Genomic DNA, 25,352 nt, shown 5'->3' with positions numbered 1-25,352 from the left:
ACACACACACACACACACACACACACACACACACACACACACACACACACACACACACACACACACACACACACACACACACACATAAAGACACTAATGCACACTTTGTTGTTTCAACACAAGCCTGGAGAAGATAGATACCACTCTATATAAAAGGGAGGTGACAAACATGACAAAATGACATGTCTATGTGGGCGGTGAAGTGATTCACCTGTGAAATTGAGATAGAGATGTTTTTGTCATGTCAACATAATATTATCCCTATGCATCCAGAAGAATGTACAGCACACGTAGGAGGCATACTACACTAAACACAAATATATACGGAACATGTGTTGGTCCCATGTTTCACGAGATTAAATAAAAAAAAACCCTGAAGGGTTCCTGATTAAACTGGATGATCATTACATAGGTGCACCTTGTGCTGGGGACAATAAAAGGCGACACTAAAACATGCAGTCTTGTCACACAACACAATGCAACAAGTGTTGAGTAAGCGTGCAATTAGCATGCTGACTGTAGGAATGTCCACCAGAGCTTTTACCAGAAAATGGGATGATAATTTCTCTACCTTAAGCCGTTTTAGCGATTTTGACAGCACGTCTAACCGGCCTTACAACCGCAGACCACGTGTATGGCGTTGTGTGGGCGAGCTGTTTGCTGATCTCAACGTTGTGAACAGAGTGCCCCATGGTGGTGGTGGAGTTATGGTATGGGCAGGGATAAGCTATGGACAATGAACACAATTGCATTTTATAGATGGCAATTTAAATGCACAGAGATACGGTGACGAGATCTTGAGGCCCATTGTCGTGCACTCAGCCGCATCACCTCATGTTTCAGCATGATAATGCACGGCCCCATGTTGTAAGGATCTGTACACAATTCCTGGAAGCTGAAAATGTCCCAGTTCTTCCATGGCCTGCATATTCACCAGACATGTCACCCATTGAGCATGTTTGGGATGCTCTGGATCAACGTGTACGACAGTGTGTTCCAGTTCCCGTGAATATCCAGCAACTTCGCATAGCCATTGAAGAGGAAGGGCACAACATTCCACAGGCCACAATCAACAGCCTGATCAACTCTATGTAAAGGAGATGTGTCTCGCTACATGAGGCAAATGGTGGTCACACCAGATATTGACTGGTTTTCTAATCCACGCCTCTACCTTTTTTTTAAAGGTATATGAACAGATGCATATCTGTATTCCTAGGCATGTGAAATCCATAGATTATGGCCAAATTTATTTATTTCAATTGACTGATTTCCTTATATGAACAGTAACTCAGTAAAATCGTAGAAATTGTTGCATGTGGCGTTTATATTTTGGTTCAGCGTATAACGCAACCATCTGTATTTGCATTTTGCAGTGCATATGTTCCAGATATTAACTAGGTTGTTTATTGTGATGTGAAATAGAGGATTGTACTAAATAGAATCAGCGGTTAGCCCTCAGAGGTTGGGGTTGTCACAGTTCTGTTCTGTTGGGCTGTATGACAGGCTGCTGTGCAGTGGGTAATGTAGTAATGTACAGTGCCGTCGGAAAGTATTCAGACCCCTTTACTTTTTCCACATTTTGTTACGTTACAGCCTTATTCTAAAATGGATTAAATAAAAGATCTCAGCAATCTACACACAATACCCCATAACGAAGCGAAAACTGTTTTAAAAAAAAAATCTTTGCAAATGTATAAAAAAATTAAAAAACAGAAATACCTTATTTACATAAGTATTCAGACCCTTGCGCACAGCTGCATCCTGTTTCCTTTGATTATCCTTGAGATGTTTCTACAACTTGAATGGAGTCCACCAGTGGTAAATTCAATTGATTGGACATGTTTTAGAAAGGCACACACCTGTCTATGTAAGGTCCCACAGTTGACTGTATGTCAGAGCAAAAACCAAGACATGAGGTTGAAGGAATTGTCCGTAGAGTTCCGAGACAGGATTGTGTCGAGGTACAGATCTGGGGAAGGGTACCAAAAAATGTCTGCAGCATTGAAGATCCCCAAGAACACAGTGGCCCCGATCATTCTTAAATTACAGAAGTTTGGAACCACCAAGACTCTTCTTAGAGCTGGCTGCCCGGCCAAACTGAGCAATCGGGGGAGATGGGCCTTGGTCAGGGAGGTGACCAAGAACCCAATGGTCACTCTGATAGTTCCTCTGTGGAGATGGGAGAACCTTCCAGAAGGAAAACCATCCCTGCAGCACTCCACCAATCAGGCCTTTATGGTAGAGTGGCCAGACGGAAGCCACTCCTCAGTAAAAGGCACATGACATCCCACTTGGAGATTGCCAGAAGGCACCTAAAGACTCTCAGACCATGAGAAACAAGATTCTCTGGTCTGATGAAACCTAGATTGAACTCTTTGGTCTGAATGGCAAGCGTCACTTCTGGAGGAAACCTGGCACCATCCCTACAGTGAAGCATGGTGGTGGCAGCATCATGCTGTGGGGATGTTTTTCAGCGGTAGGGACTGGGAGATTAGTCAGGATCGAGGTAAAGATGAACAGAGCAAAGTACAGAAAGATCCTTGATGCTCCAGAGCACTCAGGACCTCAGACTGGGGCTAAGGTTTACCTTCCAACAGGACAACGACCCTAAGCACACAGTCAAGATAACACAGGAGTGGCTTCGAGACAAATCTCTGAATGTCCTTGAGTGGCCCAGCCAGAGGCCAGACTTTATCGAACATCTCTGGAGAGACCTGAATCAAAAGGGTTCTACCTGGAACCAACAAGGGTTTGTCAAGGGACAGCCGAAGAACCCTTTTAGGTTTCTAAGAGTATACATCACAGCTCAGGTCAGTCACACGTGTGTGTGTATGTGTGTGTGTGTTTATGAGTGTGTGAGTGTGTATATGAGAGAGTATGTGTGTGTGCATGCGTGTGCTTGCGTGCATATATGAGTGTGTGTATATGACAGTGGGTGTGTCTCCGGTCACTCTCTGATGAGTCGTCTCTGCAGAGCATGGTGAGTCTCAGAGTAACAGCTGTGGCTGGTAATGAGTGATACACACACACATATGATGAAGTACCAGTCACAGCTGTTTGCCCTGCACATGCGCCTCACTTATCAATATTCCATGTAGACCGCAGTCCCCCTCTTACCTCCCTCCTCTGATACCTCCCACCTTCACCTCCTTGGAGAAGTGCAGAGGGAGAACATTAGCTCATCTCTGGAGTAACCATCCAAGAACCTTTGAATGAGGAACACTCTCTCACTTTCTGGGGTCATTGGGTTCTCTCGCTGTGTTTATCTCGCTGTTGATCTGAGTGGGCTCTCTATGTCTTTCGCTGTTCCTGAACTTCTCATTCATTCCCTTCCTCTCATTCAATCAATAATAACGTTGTAAGTCCAACTTCCCTCATGCTTAACTTCAAATGCGTCCAACATAGGTTTAGCTATGTCACCTTGTGTAGAGGTGTATGCTTTGAGTTTCAGTGTCTCTACTTTCCCTAATCCCCCTCCGTACCCCTCCATCCCCCTCCATACCCCCACCTCTACCGACATGCTCTGACCAGAGAAGAATTACCCCCTTAACTGACAGACACACGTAAAGGCAGCAGCACTCTTCTCTCTGATCTATTCTCTCTCTCTCTCTTTTCTTCTCTTTATGTTCCTCCCTCTCTCCCTCTCCCTTTCTCCCTCTCCCCCCTCTCTGCGTCACTGTGATTTCTCTTCTTAACTTCTATTTGTGATCCACCTCCCTTCATTCCTTTCTGAGTCTCTCCCTCCGTCTCGTCTTTCATCGCTCTCTTCAGAGAGCCACCCGCGTCCCTCTGCTTGTCTCCTACCCATAATTCACGGTGACAGGAAAGGTTAGATTGCGCGTGGAGGAGTTCTGGTTGACAGAAAGAGGAGCGGGAACACTATTTAGGCCTGTCGTTACACACTGTTTACAAGACATCTTCAGAGTCCGACCTAGACTCACACATCTCCACACAATTGACCCTATGACACTGTAAATAATGACAAGTTACAGTGGCTCCACTGGCTTTGTCAGTTTGAGATAGAGAAATATACATTTGCTTTAGTCATTTAGCAGACGCTCTTATCCAGAGTGACTCACAGTAGTGAGTGAATACATATTCATACTTTTATGTATAAAAATATACTATAACCAGAGGAGAGACAAAGTAAGAAGCAGGGAATTGAGAAAAAAGGGAGAAAGAGCGAGAAACAGAGACAAGGAGAGATAGATAGAGCAAGAGTGAGAGATCGAGAGACAGACAGACAGAGAGAGATGATATGTAGCCAGTCATAGTCTGTAACCCATCCCCAAATGCCCCTTTGAGTGACTAGATCTGTGGCTGTGTTATCCATCTCATTCTAACCAGCTCACAAGGACACACACACACACACACACACACACACACACACACACACACAAAGATGGATTAACATATAACAGGCTGGTAAACAAAAACAACAGAGCTTTCGTTAATTAACGAGCGCAGGGCCGGCCGGGCGGGCGGGTGGCGAGGGGCGCTCACTGTGGCACCATGCCAGGCTCCAAGCCATGCCAACCTGAAACACAGCTGCCTAATGGTGAACTGGCACTGGCTGGGACAGGGATGGGAGACTAGGGAGGAAGGGATGGGAGAGAGCGAGGGAGGGAGGGAGGGAGGGAGAGGATGGGATGGAAGTGGGGGAAGGGGATGGAGGGAGAGTTAGACAGAGGATGTGGAGATAGAGGGATGGGAGAGAGAGGACACGAAAATGATGGAAGCAAGGGAGGTGAGAAAGACAGAGAGAGGAAGGGACACAGAGAGACAGAGCAAGAGAAAGAGCGACAGAAAAGAAGAGAGAAAGAGAAAGCAAAAAGTTAGCGAGAGCGAGCAAGCGAGGGAGGGAACAGAAAAGGAAGAAACAAAGACAGATTAACGGAGAGAGGAGAGGGGGAGTAGCCATAGCCCGTAGTGTGCAGAGAGAGGAGATAGAGAGATAGCGATAGAGAGATAGCACTGGAGATTGGATGATGATATCCCCATGTCTCTGCTCATTAATAGTGTAAGCTCTCCTCTCTCTTTCTCCTTTGTGATTTTAACACATTTCTAATTAGCACAGAATCCTCTTCGTTTGGGAGAGGGGATGGAGAGATGGGGGGGATCATATTTATATCTGTCTTTAATACATTCCCTTTCATTTGATCTTTTTTTAAACACGACACGACTGTATAGCTAGTGTTTCCTTTCCCCTGACTCCAGCAGAAGAGAATGAAAGCTGGTCCTAATGCAAGAGGTAATTGGTATGCTTGTCTGAAAGCTTTCATAGTTGTCGAAGTTGTTAGATTCTACATACAGTGGGAGATTTTTCGGAAGTTAACAACAGAGAGCAGAGAATCAAAAGGCGGACTCAAACGACTTTGGAATCGAGTCTTGAATCAGTATTGTTCATTATGATACTCAAAATGATGAGATGCTAAAGGGTTCTTACTATATGATGCTAACATTTTAGGTCAGTTAAGGTGACTTGGGTGGTGTTCGTTAGGGAATCCAATGGAAAACGTTTTAAAAATGTTTCGCAACGAAAACCGAATAAGTGTTTTTTATTGGATATGTTCAGGTAGTCCCTCCTTATTTTAGTCCATTTTCTTCCTTTTGGTGCCTAATGAATACGACCCTGAGGGTGTTCTATCAGCTTGTTTTCAGTCTATCCTTCTCCATTTGGAAGGACAGTATTATGTGCAACACATTGCCATATAGACAATGTCAGTGTGTTAGCCCAGTGGGGAGAGGGAGGCTCCCCTGCTTGTCTTTCAGGGAGACGTTTGGTAGCGCTGCTAATCAGAGTGCAATTAGACAGAGAACTCTTTGGGCGACAGAAAACTCTGATTACCCAAGAGTCAACGGGGTATATTTAGTATCTAACTGTTCCTGTTCTTCCATGGTTTCCGTGGCACCCCGAGCTATGAGCTGAAGTGTGGAGGAGAATGAGGAAAGATGGAGGAAGGAGTGATCACACAGTGGCTCTAAAGGACACTGCCCATAGCTAACCCATCACTGTTTACTTTATGGCTAGTCAACCTATAGATGTACAGCATACTGTACTTATCACCCACAAATGTTACCACTTACCGCCTGTAACCTACAACTACCTACAAACAAAAATGTAACCCCTCTAGAAGGACCCCAAACTCAAACCCAGCTATCTGCCCTAACCCCTCATGAAACCATTTACCCCAAAATAGCACTCCAACTACCCCCCCATTAACAATCACAAAATAAGTCTGACATAAGTCTGACTTAAATCAGTCTGTATCTAGCCTCCAAACCCAAACCTACCTATCTCTCTGACTCAGCCTTCATCCCTCTAACATCCCTCCCCTTACCCTCTGCTCCATCTCTGTCTCTCAGAAGTCTGCAGTACTTGTGTTTACACCCTCCCCTCTCACCCCAACACAGTGCTTTGGGGAACAGAACACACTCTGCTCTGCATCAACAGATCAAGGCTTCAGAATCAGAGGCGTCAATACCACTGCTTGTGCAGATGAAAGTCAGAGAGCTTCAGACAGAGTTTAGCAGTTCACACAGACACTTCTGAGTTGTTTTCTTGGTTTTGAAACTCTGCAGATTGGGAGCAACCTGAAGAATGTAATCCGGGCCTTTCGTCTATTCGACTACAACCGAGACGGACAGATCCAGCAACACGAGCTGCGCCGAATACTGGAGAATTACTGCTTCCCCTTATCACAGAGAGACTACCAGAGGTGGGAGAGAGGGTCCAATACATACAAGCATGCACACACACCCATCATGGATGATGGATCCAACTATTTCCAGTACTCCCTACGGTCAGAAGTAATCTTTTGGAATGGACATGATAACTAATGCTAACTTTGTGGTCAGTCCTTTGTCTTCTCATTGAGAGAGAGAGCTAATTGACTTTTAAAACTTTGGGCCCTGCAGTCAAATCCACTCCAGAAACGTCGCCCAACTTTTAGTGATGTGGCTCTAGAGGATTCTGTGTGACAGGTTCATTTAACATGGCTTTAATTGGTTTCAGTACTCAGGAAGCTCTCTCTCACTTTGTCTCACTGTCTCTCCTTTTTTCTATATCTTCCTCTCACTTTATCTCTGTCCCACTCTCTCTCTCTCACACACTATCCCTCTCTCCATCTTTTCCTCACCCTCTCTCGCTCTGTTTATTTTCAGCACATATCTCACAGTGTTGCCCCTCTATCTCTCATTTCCTTTTCTGATCTTCAGTTTACTTACCCAATAAAATGGACTATGATTTTGATCTCCTCTCCACTGCAGACTGTGGACCCACCACAGCCCTAACAACATGGCAACCATGTCCTACAAAGTGTTCCTGGAGAAGCTGGGCCTGGAATCTAACAAGTGCAGGAAGCTTGTCCCGGAGCCTCCAAAGCTAGGTAACGTAGGGGTCTTATTGTATGATAGGAGGGCGTGATAACTCAAATGATTACAATCAGTTCATAAGGCACTCAAATAGCTGTTTAGAGACACATAGACCCGCAGACAAATATACACAGAGTTTCAACCATTAAGCTACAGCCGAACACTTTAATCTGTCTTGGCTATGACTGATGACATCGTGTGTTTTACAGCGTTGGGCTGGCAAGAAATTAGTCCTCCAGACAAGATAAAACTGAGGAACAGAGCCTTGTCCCAGAATGCAACAGGAGATACACAGGAGATCCAAGGCCTGACTCAAGATGAGCTGCAGACGCTCTTCCTGGAAAAGGTAGAAGAGTCAACTTTGACGGCACCATGATAAAGTATTGTGGCCAACTCAGTGGAGAAAATAGCATAACAGAGATTATCCACTAGCTAAACATTTGGCCAACTGCACAATGACCTTATCAAGGTCACTGTTGAAAAGTGAAAGCATTACATGATATGATTGGGAGGATACCATCTTTCCAGATTGGTTTAAACTACGACAGTGTGTGTGTTTGCGTTTTTGTGTGCGTGCATGCATGTGTTTGTACGCTCCTGCTTGTGTATGTGTGCATAGTTGTGTGTGTTTTATTCTTGTTTGTATGTCACCATCTGGCCCTGTTCCGTGAGTTATCCTCTTAGATGAGACAGAGAGAGGAAATTGGCTCTAAGTGGCGTGCTAGTATGCGTCGCGACAGAGGGAACACTTCTCATTAAAATGTTTGCCCAGAAAAATCTGCTCCTGAGTTAGTGTGTTAATCATGACTAATTTGTGGGAAGGCAGCAGCAGTGTAGTACTGCACATCATATGGGGGTGATCCCCACGGCAACCACAGCGTTGAGTCACTTCCTGTCATTAGTGTTGTGTGTCTACTCCCCAACGTAATGTGTGTGTGTGTGTGTGTCTCTGTTAGTTGTATGTGAGCTGTACCCTAGTGTGGAGAGCACTGCAAGCGTTTGATGTCACCCACTCTGGACTGGTGTCACAGGAAGACCTGAGGGCCGTCCTCAGCAGCTTCCTGTTTCCCATGAGCCTCAGCACCTTCCAGAGCCTGACCTGCCGGTATGAAAGTGAACACAGTGACACGGTTAACTTGATTACTATGCTCTCTTCTCTTTCTGTTACCAATTCCCTGCCGGTGACTCTTATCAGCAGCTCACAACACTTTCCCGTTTTATCTCGGTTAACCCAGAAAAATATTTGGTCAGATGCTCGATTGTGTTTACGTAGTTTGTCCACGAGAGATTATTTCAAATTCCCACTCCACTCCCCATCCCCCAGGAGCGGTGCCTGAGTCTAGCAGGGGAGCACTTCCTCTTCCTTTGTTTGCTTCACTGCTTTCTGACATTTCGTTATCCAGAGTCTCAATGTTAACAAGATTTTTTGCATTTGTTGTGTTTGTTTGTTTGTGTGGTATGTGCGCATGCTGTAGTTTTGGGGTGAGAGCAACAGGGCCTGTCAAATGGAAACCGTTCCTGGGTCAGTTTCAGGGTCCAGTCACAGAGGAGGACTACACCACTCCTCAAACAGAGAGGTCAGTTATCTCTCACTACCACTCCCTGATCTGAATTCTATACAAGGAACATATTCCATACTACTTTAGGATATTCTATTATATATCTCTATTTCATGACATCTGGTTCTGGACTTCCAATACACCTTTCTCACTATCGACCGCCCTCTCTCGCCATCTTTCCCAATATCTCTCTCCTCCTCCTCTTCTCTCTCATAGGGTTCCAGAGCTACCTGACGCAGAGGAGGGCCATCGGAGTCTGACAGAGTTCTACCCTATACTGAAGAGAGCCTTTAAACAGTTGGACAGGGTAAGAGACAAGTCCTCACGAAGGAGTGGAACAAGGGACAGGAGAACTATAAGAACTACCACAGTGTAAAAGATTTAGAGAAACACAGTACTTCAGCAGATTACAGATAGGCAGACTGTTAGATGCAGCTATTGATGTCCAGAAATTGAGTTACGTATGGCCACTAGTTACACACTCAGTCACCATATGTTCACTTGACAACCATGTGCGACATCAACATCATCATGCCTCAAGTTCTATGTCCAGATGCTCAAATCACTCCACATCAGCCGTATGAAACGTATGAAACGTGATAGTCACACTAAACTTTAGTGGAGAATATGTCTTCGATTGATTCACAGCGATGTTTGATGTTGATGGGCTACAGCAATACACAAAACAATCATTGGTGTCCAAGTTTAAGCGTGTGTGAAGCCTATCCCAGATATGAAATCAAAACATATCCATCAGAACCTCCTCCTTTTATGGCACTAAAGAAAGAAAAACATCCCCCCCATCAACTGTTTTAATAATCAATTCTGTGGGTACTAGGTCAAACATGGCGTCCACACACACCTCCCGCCAATAATTTGCTTTTCCAGACAGGCAGGTTGGAAGCCAGCCTGCATGTGTTTTAGACAGACTCTGGGGAGAAGTTGTGTTAAGCTGGGATGACGTATGCTGATGCACAATGTGTCTCTGTGTGATTTACCAACCAATATAAAGCTGCTAACTGTTTAAAATGACACAAGGGCAACAGACGTCTGGCTAATGGTAAAACAACACTTTTACACAAGCCTCTGGCTGCTAATGTATGAAGATCACTTTTCAACACCAACGAATAGCAACTAATGTTACCTAACTATTTTACACAAAAACACTTCACATTTCAAAACTGGGGCTTCAAGCCCAAATGTAAAGGCAACTCCTACACCTATATCCTAAATGAGGAAGAGAACTCAAAGAGTGGGTGTCATGTCTCTCTACAGGGTAGGATAGGGAGGATCACCAGGGCAGACCTTCGTCAGGCTTTGGAAGTCCCCCAGTATAACCTGAGGGGTCCCCAGGGCTCCTGGTCCAGCCGCAGGGAGCCCCACACCCCCAGGCCCCGTCTGAGCCCAGCCCAGGTTAGAGAGCTCCTGATCCTGCTGGACCCAGAGCACACTGGGGTCATCACTCAGCCTAGCCTGGAGCTGCTCAAACCCAGGAGGGTGCACTCTTCCCCGGGGAGGGAGACACTACACACCCCTACTGGAGGATGGAAGGAGGAGATCATGGAGGATGCGGCTCAGGTACAGGAAGTTCAGTGTGTGTGTTTGTGTGTTGATGTGTTGGCACATGTTCATGTGTGTGTCTGTTGACTAAGGAGGAGCAGAGAGAGTTGAATGAGACTCAGTATCCACAGTGGATTGAAAAGGCACCCACGGCAGCAGACACATGGACTACCGTAAATAAACTGCAAAACACAACATAGCACAGAAAAAATGGCTGTTTTCACCCATTTTAGTATGATGAATAATGAAACATAGACATATACAGTTGTTTTTGTATTGATGTTTGTATTGAGGTGTGTATTGAAGGGTGTATTGTGGTGTGTGTCTGCAGGTGAAGGGCTTGCTGCGTGATAAGCTGAGTGATCAGATAGGTCCCATGCTGGAGGCTTTAGGGGACTGTGACCCTCGAGAGACAGGATCTGTTCGCAATGAAGACCTGAGAAGGATCATACAATGTTATGGCCTGCCCCTCTCACACACACACTTCAACAAGTGAGCAACCAATCCCTCTTGTAGACACACACTTCAACAAGACTTAACATCCATCCTCCAAAAATGATGAAATATAAAAACGACTGATTACAATTTGAACTGGTGAATAGATGACTCAATAGGTAGATTTAAAAAAAATTATTAATTGAAACTCCATACATTTTGAAGAATACAAATTAAAATGTGCTACAAAAATCTATACATCCTTTGTAAAAATGTTAGCACACTTCATTACCTTCTAATTCTTACAGAACATAGAGGTTATACAGTGGCTTGCGAAAGTATTCACCCCCTTGGCAATTTTCATATTTTGTTGCCTTACAAACTGGAATTAAAATAGATTTTTTGTGGGTTTGTATCATTTGATTTACACAACATGCCTACCACTTTTAAGATGCAAAATATTTTTTCTTGTAAAACAAAAAAGAAATAAGACAAAAAAACTGAAAACTTGAGCATGCATAACTATTCACCCCCCAAAGTCAAGTAAATACTTTGTAGAGCCACCTTTTGCAGCAATTACAGCTGCTAGTCTCTTGGGATATGTCTCTATAAGCTTGGCACATCTAGCCACTGGGATTTTTGCCCATTCTTCAAGGCAAAACAGCTCCAGCTCCTTCAAGTTGGATGGGTTCTGCTGGTGTACAGCGATCTTTAAGTCATACCACAGATTCTCAATTGGATTGAGGTCTAGGCTTTGACTAGGCCATTCCAAGACATTTAAATGTTTCCCCTTAAACCACTCAAGTGTTTCTTTAGCAGTATGCTTAGGGTCATTGTCCTGCTGGAAGGTGAACCTCCGTCCCAGTCTCAAATCTCTGGAAGACTGAAACAGGTTTCCCTCAAGAACTTCCCTGTATTTAGAGCCATCCATCATTCCTTCAATTCTGACCAGTTTCCCAGTCCCTGTCAATGAAAAACATCCCCACAGCATGATGCTGCCACCACCATGCTTCACTGTGGGGATGGTATTCTCGGGGTGATGAAAGGTGTTGAGTTTGCGCCAGACCTAGTAGCTCAATGTTAGTCTCATCTGTCCAGAGTACCTTCTTCCATATGTTTAGGGAGTAGCCCACATGCCTTTTGGCGAACACCAAACGTGTTTGCTTATTTTTTTCTATAAGCAATGGCCTTTTCTGGCCACTCTTCCGTAAAGCTCAGGTCTGTGGTCCTATGGACATATACTCCAATCTCTGCTGTGGAGCTTTGCAGCTCCTTCAGGGTTATCTTTGGTCTCTTTGTTGCCTCTCTGATTAATGCCCTCCTTGCCTGGTCCGTGAGTTTTGGCCCTCTCTTGGCTGGGTTGTTGTGGTGCCATATATGAACCATTTTTTAAATAATGGATTTAATGGTGCTCCGTGGGATGCTCAAAGTTTCTGATATTTTTTATAACTCAACCCTGATCTGTACTTATCCACAACTTTGCCCCTGACCTGTTTGTAGAGCTCCTTGGTCTTCATGGTGCAGCTTGCTTGGTGGTACCCCTTGCTTAGTGGTGTTGCAGACTCTGGGGCCTTTCAGAATAGGTGTGTATATACACTGAGATCATGTGACAGATCATGTGACACTTAGATTGAACACAGTTGGACTTTATTTAACTAATTATGTGACTTCTGATCTTATTTAGAGGCTTCATAGCAAAGGGGGGGAATAAATATGCACGCACCACTTTTTAAATTTCTTTTAGAAGTTTTTGAAACAAGTTTTTTTTTTTCACTTCACCAATTTGGACTATTTTGTGTATGTCTATTACATGAAATCCAAATAAAAATCTATTAAAATGACAGGTTGTAATGCACCAAGGGGGATGAATACTTTTGCAAGACACTGTATGTTGTTTGTTGTCCTGTGTACTCTAGGCTGTGTGAGGCTGGTTTAGACCCAGGGTCATGCAGGGTCAGGTACAGACAGTTCCTCAGGGCCCTGGGCCTGCCTACAGGAGAGACACAGACAGGCACTATACACTACCCCCGCAAGGGCTCTGGCAGGTATGGAGAACAGAGGCAGAGAGATAGAATGGAGAAAGTGAGAGATAGAGGGAGAGAAAGGTGGTCAGACGGAGACAGGGGGTCCATAATAACAAAGGGTAAAGTTAAGTAACAGAGGCGTCAGAGAGGAAGTGTCTTTTGTTCTAATGCAACATGTACTACATTTCTGACACCAACAGACTGAACTATCAAGCCCAGAATGCCTTGGTGAACAACAAGCCAGTGCATTCCCCCAGCGCCACTGTGGGGGGTCCAAGGGTTCGCATGGTGGAGAACATTATGTTCAGGAAGCTCAAAGAGAGGCTGGACCACAGACATGTTACCCTCAACGACCATATCCAGGCAATGGCCAGAAGCTCAGACGGAATGCTGTCGTTGAGAGATCTAAAGAAGGTCAGAAGGTCAAAACAGTTGTGTATACTTGACCTCTACTTGACACCTGGTGTACTTGAGCTCTGCTCTCTCAGGGCCTTGACAATAGTGTTCCTCTATGTGAGCCACAGTTTATTTTATGAAGATTATATCGCTATACAGTCATTATTATAAGTATCTTATCTGACACCTTTGTATAGGACATGCACCTTGTCCTAATGTAGTCCCAACCTATTTCCTTGTTATCAACATTCCCAGATACTGGATGAGAGCTGGATCACCTTGGATGAGAAGCAGTTCCGCAAGCTCAACGTATCGCTTGGTTTCAAAGACGGAAAAATGTCCTGTTCGGCTTTCCTGGATAAGTATGATGGTACGAGTCGAGTGTGAATCTTAACTTGCCATGGTCTAGAGACTCAGACTGATCTCTAAATTAGTGTCCTAGCAAGGGGAGATAAAGAGAGGGTCATTCCACTTGAAAACCCCTCAGAAATCCTCATCCCCTCCCCAACCAGCACCCCACCCACAGCGATCAAAGGCTACCCCCCTGCTTCCTGTGAAATGATGTCTCTGTTATCACATGACTCATTGGGATTATAAATATAGTTTTATACAAGCTCTCCATCTCTCATTGGTACAGAGGAGAGGAGAGAGAAGCAGAATCCCTCTTATTGCTGACTGTTTGGGGTAATTATGAGCTTTGGAAGCAGAATGGAAGCAGCAGGGCACCACTCTAATTTGTATCCTCGATTTAATATATATTTTTTTACATTAAACAGAATCAGGACCTAAACTTAGACATGTTTGCAAAGTGCAACATTTGTGTTTTAAAGGATTTGGAGAGAAAAAGTGCCAAGATCCTATTTAGAAATGGGTCAGGCAGTTAAAGGACTACCGACGTCGGCAGTTGTGAGGGGTCCTTTTTCTGTGTGAAAAAAACACAAACGCCTAATCCGAGTGGAAATTATAACAACATTCTAATTTGTTGATGTCAATTTCAGACACTGAAATTGCATTACAGTGACCAGTAAATAACATAAAAGGGCATATTTTACACAAAAAGACAACAAACTGAAATGAATCCTTTAACCTTATCAATAAATATAAGAGGATAGTCTCAGTTATTAATTTTGTGCCTGACATTCTTCCTTTTTTCCTTTTGCAACTGGGAACATTAACATTTGACATGCCAAGTTGAATTCTTGGAAGTCAATAAAATAACAATAAGGACGACATTAAAGGAGCAATCTGCTGTTGTTGCATCCATTTTTGCGACTTATAAATTAATGACACGTACCCCTTGATTCTTGAAGAATATAACTTATTACATACGTTTTTTGCAAGGGCTGCGTCTCAATCCACCACATCCACCACATCTGCGGTGGAAGGTGGCCAAGCTACAGTGATGTTTGTCAGACCATGAGACATCCCAAAAATCAGTCCTCTCACGAAAACGTCTGTAGCATGCTAACGGTTTGGCTTACAAACTATTATGACAACTTTACAGAAAGGGGAGACTCTCACGAAGGAGTTCTCAATTTTAACTTGTTTGTAGGTAACCCATACATATAGAAGTATGGAGGTAGTTTTGTTCCAACATAAATAAGGGGTTAAATATGTGTCCTTAAATTTCCTGAGCTTTCTTATATCTCCTACAGTAGATATAGGGCCGACACTTCAAGACTTTATTCCTTATGATTTATTATTCAACTGTCTTTTTTGCCATTTATGAATGTGTTGTTCACTGCGGTTTAATGGGCTATAGTTGTAAAGACCAAACTCAATATTTAATCAAATAATTGTGCACATTTTTTTTTATACCTAAAGGGGTCCTAAAATTCAAAATCCAATAGCTAAATGATCCATGGTTTGACCATCCTAAAACAATTCCATATTTTAGCTTAGTAACCCCCCAACGGCATAGATTTTTAGAGGTTAATGTCTCATGAGCTTCGTTCAACTGCCATACCCCATCACAACCCAAAATCTAAGCTTGTTTTACGCCAATGTTTGTAAACAAAGCAAATGTAAACAACCTGTATAGCTTCAAAACATTGGTTACAATCAGTCCTTGCATCCATAGCTTTGTCTGTCCATTTGAGAGTGGTCCGAAACAGTGGCGGGAAACTTTTAATGTTATTGTTTCTACTCCTGATTTCCCTTTAAAGTGACAAATGTAAAGGTCCAATGCAGCTGTTTTTATCTCAATATCAAATCATTTCCAGGTAACAATTAAGTACTTAACTGTGATTGTTTTCAGTTAAAAGTGCCAAAAAGAAACAAAAATATAAACGCAACATGTAAGGTGTCGGTCCCATGAGCTGAAATAAAAGATCCCAGAAATGTTTCATACAAACAAAATGCTTATTTCTCTAAAATGTGCACAAATTTGTTTACATCCCTGTCAGTGAGCATTTCTCCTTTGCCAAGATAATCCACCCACCTGACAGGTTTGGCATATCAAGAAGCTGATTAAACAGCATGGTCATTACACAGGTAAAACTTGTGCTGGGGACAATAAAAGGCCACTCTAAAATGTGCAGTTTTGTCACACAACACAATGCCACAGACATCTCAAGTTTTGAAGGAGGGTGTTTTTGGCATGTTGACTGCAGGAATGTCCACCAGAACTGTTGCTAGAGAATTTAATGTTAATTTCTCTACCATAAGCCGCTTCCAATGTCATTTTAGAGAATTTGGCAGTACATCCAACTGGCCTCACAACCGCAGACCACGTGTAACCATGCTAGCCCAGGACCTCCACATTTGGCTTCTTCACCTGTGGGCTCATCTGAGACCAGCCATCCGGACAGCTGATGAAACTGTGTGTTTTCACAACCAAAGAATTTCTGCACAAACTGTCGGAAACCATCTCAGGGAAGCTTATCTGCATGCTCATCGTCCTCACCAGAGTCTTGACCTGACTGCAGTAACCAAATTCAGTGGGCAAATGCTCACCTTCGCTGGCCACTGGCACGCTGGAGAAGTGTACTCTTCATGGATGAATCCCAGTTTAAACTTTACCGGGCAGATAGCGTCGTGTGGGCGAGTGGTTTGCTGATGTCTACATTGTGAACAGAGTGCCTCATGATGGCGGTGGGGTTATGGTATGGACAGGCATAAGCTACAGGCAACAAACACAATTGTATTTTATCGATGACAATTTGAATGCACAGAGATACTGTGATGAGATCCTGAGACCCATTGTCGTGCCATTCATCCGCCGCCATCACTTCGTGTTTCAGCATGATAATGCACAGCCCCATGTCGCAAGGATCTGTACACAGTTCCTGGAAGCTGAAAATGGATTGGCCTGCATACTCACCAGACATTTTACCCATTGAGCATGTTTGGGATGCTCTGGATCGGCATGACAGCATGTTCCAGTTCCTGCCAAAATCCAGCAACTTCTCACAGCTATTGAAGAGGAGTGGGACAGCATTCCACAGGCCACAATCAACAGCCTAATCAACTCTATGTGAAAGATATGTGTCGCTCTGCATGAAGCAAACGGTGGTCACACCAGATACTGACTGGTTTTCTGATCCACGCCCCAACTTTTTTTTTAAAGGTGTCTGTAAAATCCATAGATTAGGGAATAATACATGTATTTAAATTGACTGATTTCCTTATATTGAACTGTAACTCAGTAAAATCTTAGACATTTTTGCATCTTGCGTTAATATTTTTTTCAAAGAAACTACTTCATAGCAAAGAGCAATTTCTCAAGCAAAAACTTTGTTACGATTGTCTGGGAGAGGGGAGGGGAAAACTGAAAACTCTCTTTCTTATTGGGCTATTAACTAATTTACCACTTGGTGATGTCACCAGGCAAGCCAAAACTCTCTCTTACCAAAACCGGCCCTTACACTAAAGGTCCTTATCATCATTTTCACAATTTTACAGTATTATTTCAACTTCATAGTGTGTAAATATATATAAATCACAGGCAAATCCCATTTTTGACTGCACTGGGCCTTTAAAATCCAACCCTTTCATCCAACCAAATTGAATTTTAATTGTGTTTTTTAAAAGAGCACCAGGCCAGAGAGCAGAACCAGGCCTCGGGGGGTAACCATGGTAACCTACGGGCTAAGCCACGCCTCCTGACAGCGGAGGACTGCCTCGGTGTGATCAAAGAGAAGATCGAAAACATCCACGGGGTGAGAGAGAGGAACCGTCCACGCCCACTACACAACTCCACACTCCATTACCTCTGGGATCAATTGTTTTGATCAATATACACATTCTATACTGCACACACAAACACCTAGTACTGACAGGATAAGACGACAAGGGGTTGGGATACTAACCCTCACAGACACCCTTTAAAGTCAGTTGAAAAAGAATGCATAATGCCAAAGCCCAAATCCAAGCCTAGCGCTAAAACGTCAAGAAAACGTGTAGCAAAACAATACACATTCCATACATATTTACAGCCAATCAATATACACAGCCAATCACCATGTCATCATCATCTTCTCTGTCAAATCAGGACATCCTGTCAGCGTTCCGTGTGATGGATCAGAACTGTGACAGGGTGGTGGACAGGCATGACTTCAGAGAGCTGTATGACAGTCTGGGCCTGGTCACCAAGGAGAGGGAGTACCAGCGCCTGCTGCAGCTGCTGGGCCTGCAGCCTGGAGCCAACCTCAACTACCCAGAGTTCTTCACCCTCGTCCAATCCAGCGGCAAGACCCGCAGGCAGAATTTCAAGCCAGCCAATGGGTGAGTAGGGTCTTGTGGAAGTGTGTGTGTGAGGTTAGACAGGATTCATATGTAAATGTCACTGAGGTGTTTCTGTGTGTGTTCTTGATGCTGTTCAAACAGGCCAGACCAACTGCATGACCACTTGGTGTCCAACGCACGCCACAGATGGACTGCTATGTCAAAGGTCAGTCTGGTTTAACTCATACCTCTACCCTGAAGCTCAAGTCTCAAAGAGGATAATGTGTATGTTAACATGTGAGAGGAACCCCATTGCAAGTTATGTTACCTCCTCCAGGTGATTTGTCGTTTTGATGAAAATGGTCAGGGTCTGGTCTTTAAGAAGGACCTCAGGAGTCTCCTCTATACCTACGACCTCCCCATCAGTCCTAATGAGTTTGAGGAACTGTGGGCCAGGTGAGCGATATTAGAGTGCGGTAGAACACGACAACTCAATCCTAACTTGAGATCTGTTTTGTGTAAATCATTCAACGTTATCAATGCGGAGCTGTGATTTGTCCGAACACTGTTCCACTGACAGGTATGATGGAGAAGGGCGTGGCTACCTCACCTGTGCTGCGTTCCTGGAGAAGCTGGGTGTGGATCAACAGGAGGTGGGACATGTGAGGAAGGATGCAGACACCACTCCCACAGATGGTCTCCCTGCAGGGGCTACGCTTCAGGACGTTGAGTGAGTGAAGAGTGATTAACTAAATTAATTAGTGCAATTACTAATTAAATTCTATAGAATACGCTTCTAGAGTTAAGCATGTGTCTGAGCTTTGGCCAAAGGAGTAATCAATAATAACTATGTTTGTGCTGTGTATTTGACCATCCAGGCGCTTGGTGCAGGGTAACTGTGAGGGGTTGAGCAGTGCTCTGACCCGCCTGGATAAGAAGAGAGAGGGCCTAGTCAGGGTGGAGGACCTACAGAGTCTGCTCCAGAGATACAACTGTCCCCTACACAGACACCAACTCACCCACCTCCTACACACGTAAATAACTCTCATTATAAAGACCTCTCCATTCCTTCATATAGCTAACACACCTTAATAATGATCAAACTACTGGGTTATAATCAATCTATCTATCTTCGTCGTGGTCCTGGAAAAATCTTATATCTCATTTTTTGCCCGATGTTATTTCAACAAAATAATAATAATACACAAATTGTTCTGTGAACGTTTCCTGACTCTAGGACTAATAAAAGTAATGCCTTGTGAACTACACCTGAAAATAAACCGTTTTTAATTCCCTGAAAAGTTTCCAGGAAGCAGAAGCATTTACTGATGTTGAATACTGTTGAAGAGATGTTGAACTGATGTTGAGTATTGTTAAACTGATGTTAAACGGATGTTTGTAACTGCTGAATACATAGACACTTTTGTCTCCTCTAAATTTTAGACTCAAGGTTCCAATGGACAGTGAGGACAGGACGTTGTCATACGTGGACTTCCTGAAGGCGTTTGACCACGTGACAGGGAAGGGGTGTGAGCACCCCCCTAGGCCCTGTGGATCCCCTGACCCAGCCGAGAGTCTGGAGTGGCTCAGTCCTGAAAGAGCTGCTGGTAGGATACGGGAACTGGTCACTGCATCGATGGATATACTCCACAAGGTTAGGCCTCTCCCGACACTCTGTCCCTCTTCTTCCCTGGCTCTCATTGTGAAGACCAACAACGTATACAATTAACATCAATTTGTTTTAGCTACTTACAGTAATAAACTATTTAAATTGTAAATATTGAACTGTGCTTTTTAATATGCATTAAGACTGAGGGAGGTCCTTCTACTTGTGTAAGCTCAGACATGCTCTCATCTGGTCAGCCACACCGACTCCTACTCACTTGTCTCTCCGTCTGGTCTCTTAGGCCTTCTCTGCCTTCGACAGGAGTGGGAACGGGACAGTCACCCCTCTGGAGTTCCGGCGGGTGCTGGACCATTTTTGTGCCCGCCTCTCGGACCCCCAGTTCAGATTCCTGCTCGACAGAATGAAGCTGAACTGGGAGAACCACACGGTGTACTGGAGAGACTTCCTCAACCAGTTCAACCTATGCAACCTGGACGTGTGTGATTGGGTCTGTGTGTGTGTGGTGGGGGGTCCGTACTCTGTTTATACGTAGGCCTGTGCATGTGCATCTGTTTTTATTTGTTGCGTGTGTATGCATCTGTGTGTGCAGACCCCTGAGGATTGGTCAGACAGAGTGGGTAAGGCAGGTTTCCCCGCCCAGCCCCAGCCTCTGCAAATCAGTGAGGAAGTTGTCTCCGCCTGCCTGTACACCATCACCAAGGAGATAGTGGACCTAGAACACACCCATAATGACACCATCTCTAAAGAGGACTTCAGAATGATGTGTGACCGCCATTTCATGAGGCTCACCAGTGACCAGGTAAGCTGACAGGGTCCTGTCTCAATAGGGTCATACAGTATAGCTTTTTACATATATTTTTATTTATTTAAGCTCTTACAAAAAAAAATACTAGGCACAATTCATTATACTCTATCAATGGGTTGTCATGCAGAAACCACAGGAATAGGCAAACGTGCATGTGTGTAAATTAGATTTTTTTCATTTTTTTATGCATTTGCCAGCCAAGTTCTCCTTAGTTATTAATTATTGCAATCAAAAACAAATGTGTATGTGTTGATAATTATTGACTACTTATAGAGAACGTTAGTCATCCGTGAAGTTCATTAAGCTTGTGTGTAAATGTGAGTGTGTGTCTGTGTGAATATCAGTTTGAAAATGTGGGATATGATGTGTGTGTGTGTGTACTAAACGTGTAATTCCTCTCTCTCCTCAGTTCGAGAGGGTGTGGGAGAAGCTGCCAGTGAATGTGCTGGGGGATCTGGAGTACAGGGAGTTCCTGAAGCACGCCAGTGGAGCTGTTGCGATAAGGGACAAGACCACAGACCCAGAGGACATCAGTCCCCTGAAATCTGCATCACCACCATCCCCTGGGCTCATAGATATGTCACCATCACCACCATCCCCTGGGGCCATAGATAGGATGTCATCCTCCCCACCAGCTCTACAGAGACCAAAGACTACAGGCAGCAACCTCCAACGCTCAAAGGTACAGGATCTCTCTATACATGATGCTTATCAGTTTACTTATATATCTCCATCTTTGTATTTGATAGTCCACAGTTCTAAGTAGCGTTACAGAAGCCATCCCAGTTAGTTCTGTAAGCTCCTGGGAGTGACCAGAAGTGATATCCAAAATCTAACTAGGATGGCATCCAAATCATAATTACAATATCTTATCTCTTCTAATCTGGGACTGAAAGTAACACACATTATCAATCCCCTGTCCTTGTCCCCCTACCCCCAGTCGGAGGTGGGTGTGTCCAGCAGGGCCAGACGTCCGTCCACGGCTGGGAGAGAGAAGGAGGGCCCCCTGGTGGACTGTGAGGAGGTGGAGAGGAGGCTGAAGGGGGAGGTGCAGCGCTGCTGGAGGGACATTCAGAGGAGGTGCAGGGAGGAGGACAGAGAGAGAGACGGAGAGATCAGCACACGCTGCTTCCTGGGTAAAATGACCAATCACAGAGTGACATATGTACAGCGCAGCGTCTGATTCGTTATCCCCAGTCAATCATTATTTTACGTAACCTCAATTCACAATCCACCTCAAAATCATTTGATCAAAATCACTTCCTGACTGTGTGTGTGTGTGACAGACATCCTGCAAAGCCTCAATGTTAGTGTGACCCAGAAGGAGCTTGATCGTCTGGCCGTAAAGTTCGACATGAGGGACAGTGGGCGCGTCTCATATCTTGACTTCCTACGTCACTTCCTCCTCAACTTGAAACCGCCAGCAGTCAGACAGCCCTTTGAGCGGCCCAAACTACCTCTCCCCACTACACCGGTACTGTACACCCCTGTTTAACTACCTCTCCCTACTACACCGGTACTGTCCACCCCTGCTTAACTACCTCTCCCTACTACACCGGTACTGTACACCCCTGTTTAACTACCTCTCCCTACTACACCGGGTACTGTACACCCCTGCTTAACTACCTCTCCCTACTACACGGTACTGTCCACCCCTGTTTAACTACCTCTCCCTACTATACCGGGTACTGTCCACCCCTGTTTAACTACCTCTCCCTACTACACCGGTACTGTCCACCCCTGTTTAACTACCTCTCCCCACTACACCGGTACTGTCCACCCCTGTTTAACTACCTCTCCCTACTACACCGGTACTGTTCACCCCTGTTTAACTACCTCTCCCTACTACACCGGTACTGACCACCCCTGTTTAACTACCTATCCCTACTACACCGGTACTGTCCACCCCTGTTTAACTACCTCTCCCTACTACACCGGTACTGTCCACCCCTGTTTAACTACCTCTCCCTACTACACCGGTACTGTCCACCCCTGTTTAACTACCTCTCCCCACTACACCGGTACTGTCCACCCCTGTTTAACTTACTGTCAATATGGGACAGAGTGTTGTATGAACATAAATGTTTTTACTGCAGAAACTGTGGTAAATTAGTATTTGGGGTGAGAGAGAAAACATATTTTATCTTGCTCTTTTCTCATACTACTCTTTTTTCCTCTCCCTCGCTCTTTCTCTGGTCCATTATTGACTCATTAACTATCACTTTCAATGGGGAGGGGGTCTGTGATGTAAAACGAGGGGGCGGTGGGTTGCCAGATTGTGTATACTCAACGGGGACCTCTCCCACCCTCGGGCTCTCTGCTGTCTCCTCCTTGACAACAATACCTGTCAAGTTTGGTGATTTGTGTGCTTTTGGCACAATGAGGTATGTTAATAAAAGCTTCGAAAAATGACACGCGGGTGGCCAGGTTGGAGAAGATCCCCCCGGGCTACTAAACATTAGCATTAAGCAGGGCCCCAAGCCTCACCAGAGTGAGTGGGTGAGAGCTTGTCTGGCAACCTGCGAGATGCAAACCATCCAAACCCCCTCTCGTACTGGCTTTGGTTCACAATTATAACCCTCATTATCTACTAACCAAACCAACCATCTGTGTTATAAATCAGAGACCTAGCCTGACGAATCGCACTGTCGTCCGCCACACACTTTAGTCTGAGACTCTGCCATCGTTGAAGTTGTTTGTGGTGACGAGGGGCGTTGTACAAAACAACATTATCAGCGATTGGATCAGAGAATCAAAGCCAATGACAGATCTTTTCAAACCGCCGCTGTACCCATGTGTGTTCCGGCTCTGGCCGAACCCATCGGTTTCTGGACCATTCAGACGGCCGCGAATGTGTTGGCATTCGGTTAAGGGTCGGAGAGGTACTCAGATCCAGACTCACTGCGGAGAGGAAACTAACGTCCGTGGGTGTGGCGTAACGTTTGGCCAGAGCAAGGAGTCTGGGTAGCCAGGCAACCAGAGACCCCCTGTGTGCTTCATGCTGGAACGGTCTTTCAGAACAAGTTCATAAAGACTGCTACTTTACTGAGTTAAACTCATCATGTAAGGTGTACAAAATAGCGATATGATTGGAATGATTACATCCATGCAATTGTCTTTCAGTGTTTGTTAACGCTGTTCTGTCCTATCTGGTCTTCTCTGGTCCGGTGTGGTCCTGATGCGGTCTGGTTGTGGTTCCCTTGCGATCCAGATGAGTGGGGGTATTCTCAGTAGACAGTGTGTGGAAGCCATGCTGAGACTCTATGGCCCGGTCCAGCAGTTCTGGCGCTCCTTGAGGCAAAACTTTGTTACCTTCGACCACAACCGCAGTGGCAAAATCTCTATCAAGGAATTCAGAAAGGTATAGTCCAACAATCTACTGTTTGACCATTATTTAAAAAGCTGTAAACTAATAACACGTCACACACGTGACAGTCACACACACACCAGATAATCCTGATTGTGTATTTCTACAGGTACTAAGGCAGTTCAGAGTGAACCTATCTGAGGAGGAATTCTTCCACCTCACCTCTTTCTTTGACAAGAACACTACGGGGAAGATCTCCTACAATGACTTCCTACAGGGCTTCCTACACTGACCTCTAACCTCTGCTCTCTAACTATGGCCCTACTGTAGGCTCCTGTGAAGGTTTAGCTAGTTATCACTGATAAATCAGTCCATATTGATCACTATAATTGCACTGCACCACTGAGTGAAGGAGGGATACACAGAATTATTACAAAATCATGTCATGTAAATTAAAACATATTAAGTGATGTATTATATAAAATATGCATTTGAGGGTTTTCTCCCAATATCTTCCCCTGGCATGTCTACATCTTTTTCTCCCTCTAGCATACCGATTTATCTCTCCGCTGTATGACTTTATGATACTGATTGCTTTCCGAACCAAACCCAACCAAATAAAGTGCTTTTGAATGATGTACGGATGCTGCAACACGCAGGGGGACTGTCTTTGTTCCCATCTGACGGGAAACGAAATGGATGACAAGGAGAAGGAGAGGGCGTTTGTCATTCATGAGATAGACGGCATCACCGTTGCAAGACAGAACCCAGAGAGAGAGAGAGAGAGAGAGAGAGAGATCATTATCTAAATAATCTACAGAAAAATGGAGAGAGTGAACAACCGAAAGGGCCAATGGAGATGGAGTGTGAGACCATGGAAAGATAGAGGGAGGGATAGAAGGAAAATAAAGAGAGAGAGAGGAGATGGGAGTCTATATGATAGGTACTGTATTAATGGTGTAAAGCGAAAAGCCATCCGCAAATAAATTACCCCATCTCCTCTGGGATTACTAATGTAATTATTTGAACGAGGGTTCTCATTAGAATGTGCAGAGGTGTGGAAGAACCAAGCTATCAAATGAGAGATGAGGAACCCAGGTTTAGACACTGGAAATTAACTCTGGTCCCGGCTCACATAATTGATATGAGACACAGATACATTTGATTGGTGCAAAAGAGCCAAGCTGAAAAAGAAACAATCACCACACTTTTTTTTACCACAGAACAAAAGAAAAGAAAGGAGGAAAACTTACATAAAGAAAGAGTGTGGGGAAGAAAAGGAGGGATGATCCATTGGTCACAGATAAGGTTTAATTAAATTTGTGTAGATAACCTCTCAGAAAACCAGAAGCAGGTAGTTTTAAGAAAGGTATTTTACATTTACAGAGTTGTCTCCAGGGGCAACACATTATACAATACCATTCTAAAATGGTTGGACTTTTCTTCTTTTCACATTATAAAAAAATATTGTACATCATTAAAGCAATAAAAAAATCCCTGTCACGACTTCTGCCGAAGTCGTTGCCTCTCCGTGTTCGGGCGGTGCTCGGCGTTCGACGTCACCGGTCTTCTAGCCATCATTGATCCTTTTTTCATTTTC

General features: G+C 44.4%; 2 protein-coding genes and 1 long non-coding RNA gene across 4 annotated transcripts in view; 2 read left to right on the top strand and 1 right to left on the bottom strand.

Annotated features, from left to right (window-relative positions):
- Positions 1-8,349: 8,349 nt before the first annotated feature.
- LOC121839774 lies at positions 8,350-9,239 on the top strand. Its single transcript, XR_006079217.1, has 3 exons — positions 8,350-8,479; positions 8,850-8,951; positions 9,150-9,239. It is a non-coding gene; the product is annotated as an uncharacterized LOC121839774 (long non-coding RNA).
- A 204-nt stretch (positions 9,240-9,443) lies between these two features.
- Positions 9,444-24,681, top strand: LOC112217174 (EF-hand calcium-binding domain-containing protein 6). The gene is made up of 20 exons (XM_042299976.1): positions 9,444-9,473; positions 10,209-10,511; positions 10,825-10,985; positions 12,845-12,973; positions 13,153-13,366; positions 13,604-13,718; positions 17,381-17,508; positions 17,841-18,073; positions 18,176-18,239; positions 18,351-18,469; positions 18,594-18,743; positions 18,892-19,047; positions 19,457-19,667; positions 19,921-20,115; positions 20,173-20,439; positions 20,855-21,127; positions 21,386-21,581; positions 21,732-21,919; positions 23,657-23,806; positions 23,922-24,681. The coding sequence occupies exons 1-20, from the start codon at positions 9,444-9,446 to the stop codon at positions 24,042-24,044; spliced, it is 3,405 nt and encodes a 1,134-aa protein (XP_042155910.1). The 3' UTR covers positions 24,045-24,681.
- The window catches only part of LOC112216893 (metallophosphoesterase domain-containing protein 1), a 43,455-nt gene continuing 39,469 nt past the window's right edge, over positions 21,367-25,352 (bottom strand). Inside the window, exon 8 of one of the 2 annotated variants that reach the window (XR_006079215.1) lies at positions 21,367-21,501. The gene's annotated coding sequence lies outside the window, so the exon portion shown is untranslated. Of the gene's footprint in view, positions 21,505-25,352 lie in introns of both variants that reach the window. The other variant, XR_006079216.1, reaches the window with a different exon arrangement.

Source organism: Oncorhynchus tshawytscha, linkage group LG17 (assembly GCF_018296145.1).
Source record: "Oncorhynchus tshawytscha isolate Ot180627B linkage group LG17, Otsh_v2.0, whole genome shotgun sequence".
NCBI lineage: Eukaryota > Metazoa > Chordata > Actinopteri > Salmoniformes > Salmonidae > Oncorhynchus > Oncorhynchus tshawytscha.
Note: the sequence above shows the minus strand (reverse complement) of the source record. Positions and strands in the feature narration are given on the sequence as shown.

Bases quoted from the DNA above. Each gene is read 5' to 3' on its own strand.
- LOC112217174 (XM_042299976.1), top strand. From the start codon at position 9,444: ATGTGCGACATCAACATCATCATGCCTCAA. The intron at 18,470-18,593 runs GTGAGCGATATT...TTCCACTGACAG, and splicing joins TTTGAGGAACTGTGGGCCAG to GTATGATGGAGAAGGGCGTG. The intron at 23,807-23,921 runs GTATAGTCCAAC...GTATTTCTACAG, and splicing joins CTATCAAGGAATTCAGAAAG to GTACTAAGGCAGTTCAGAGT.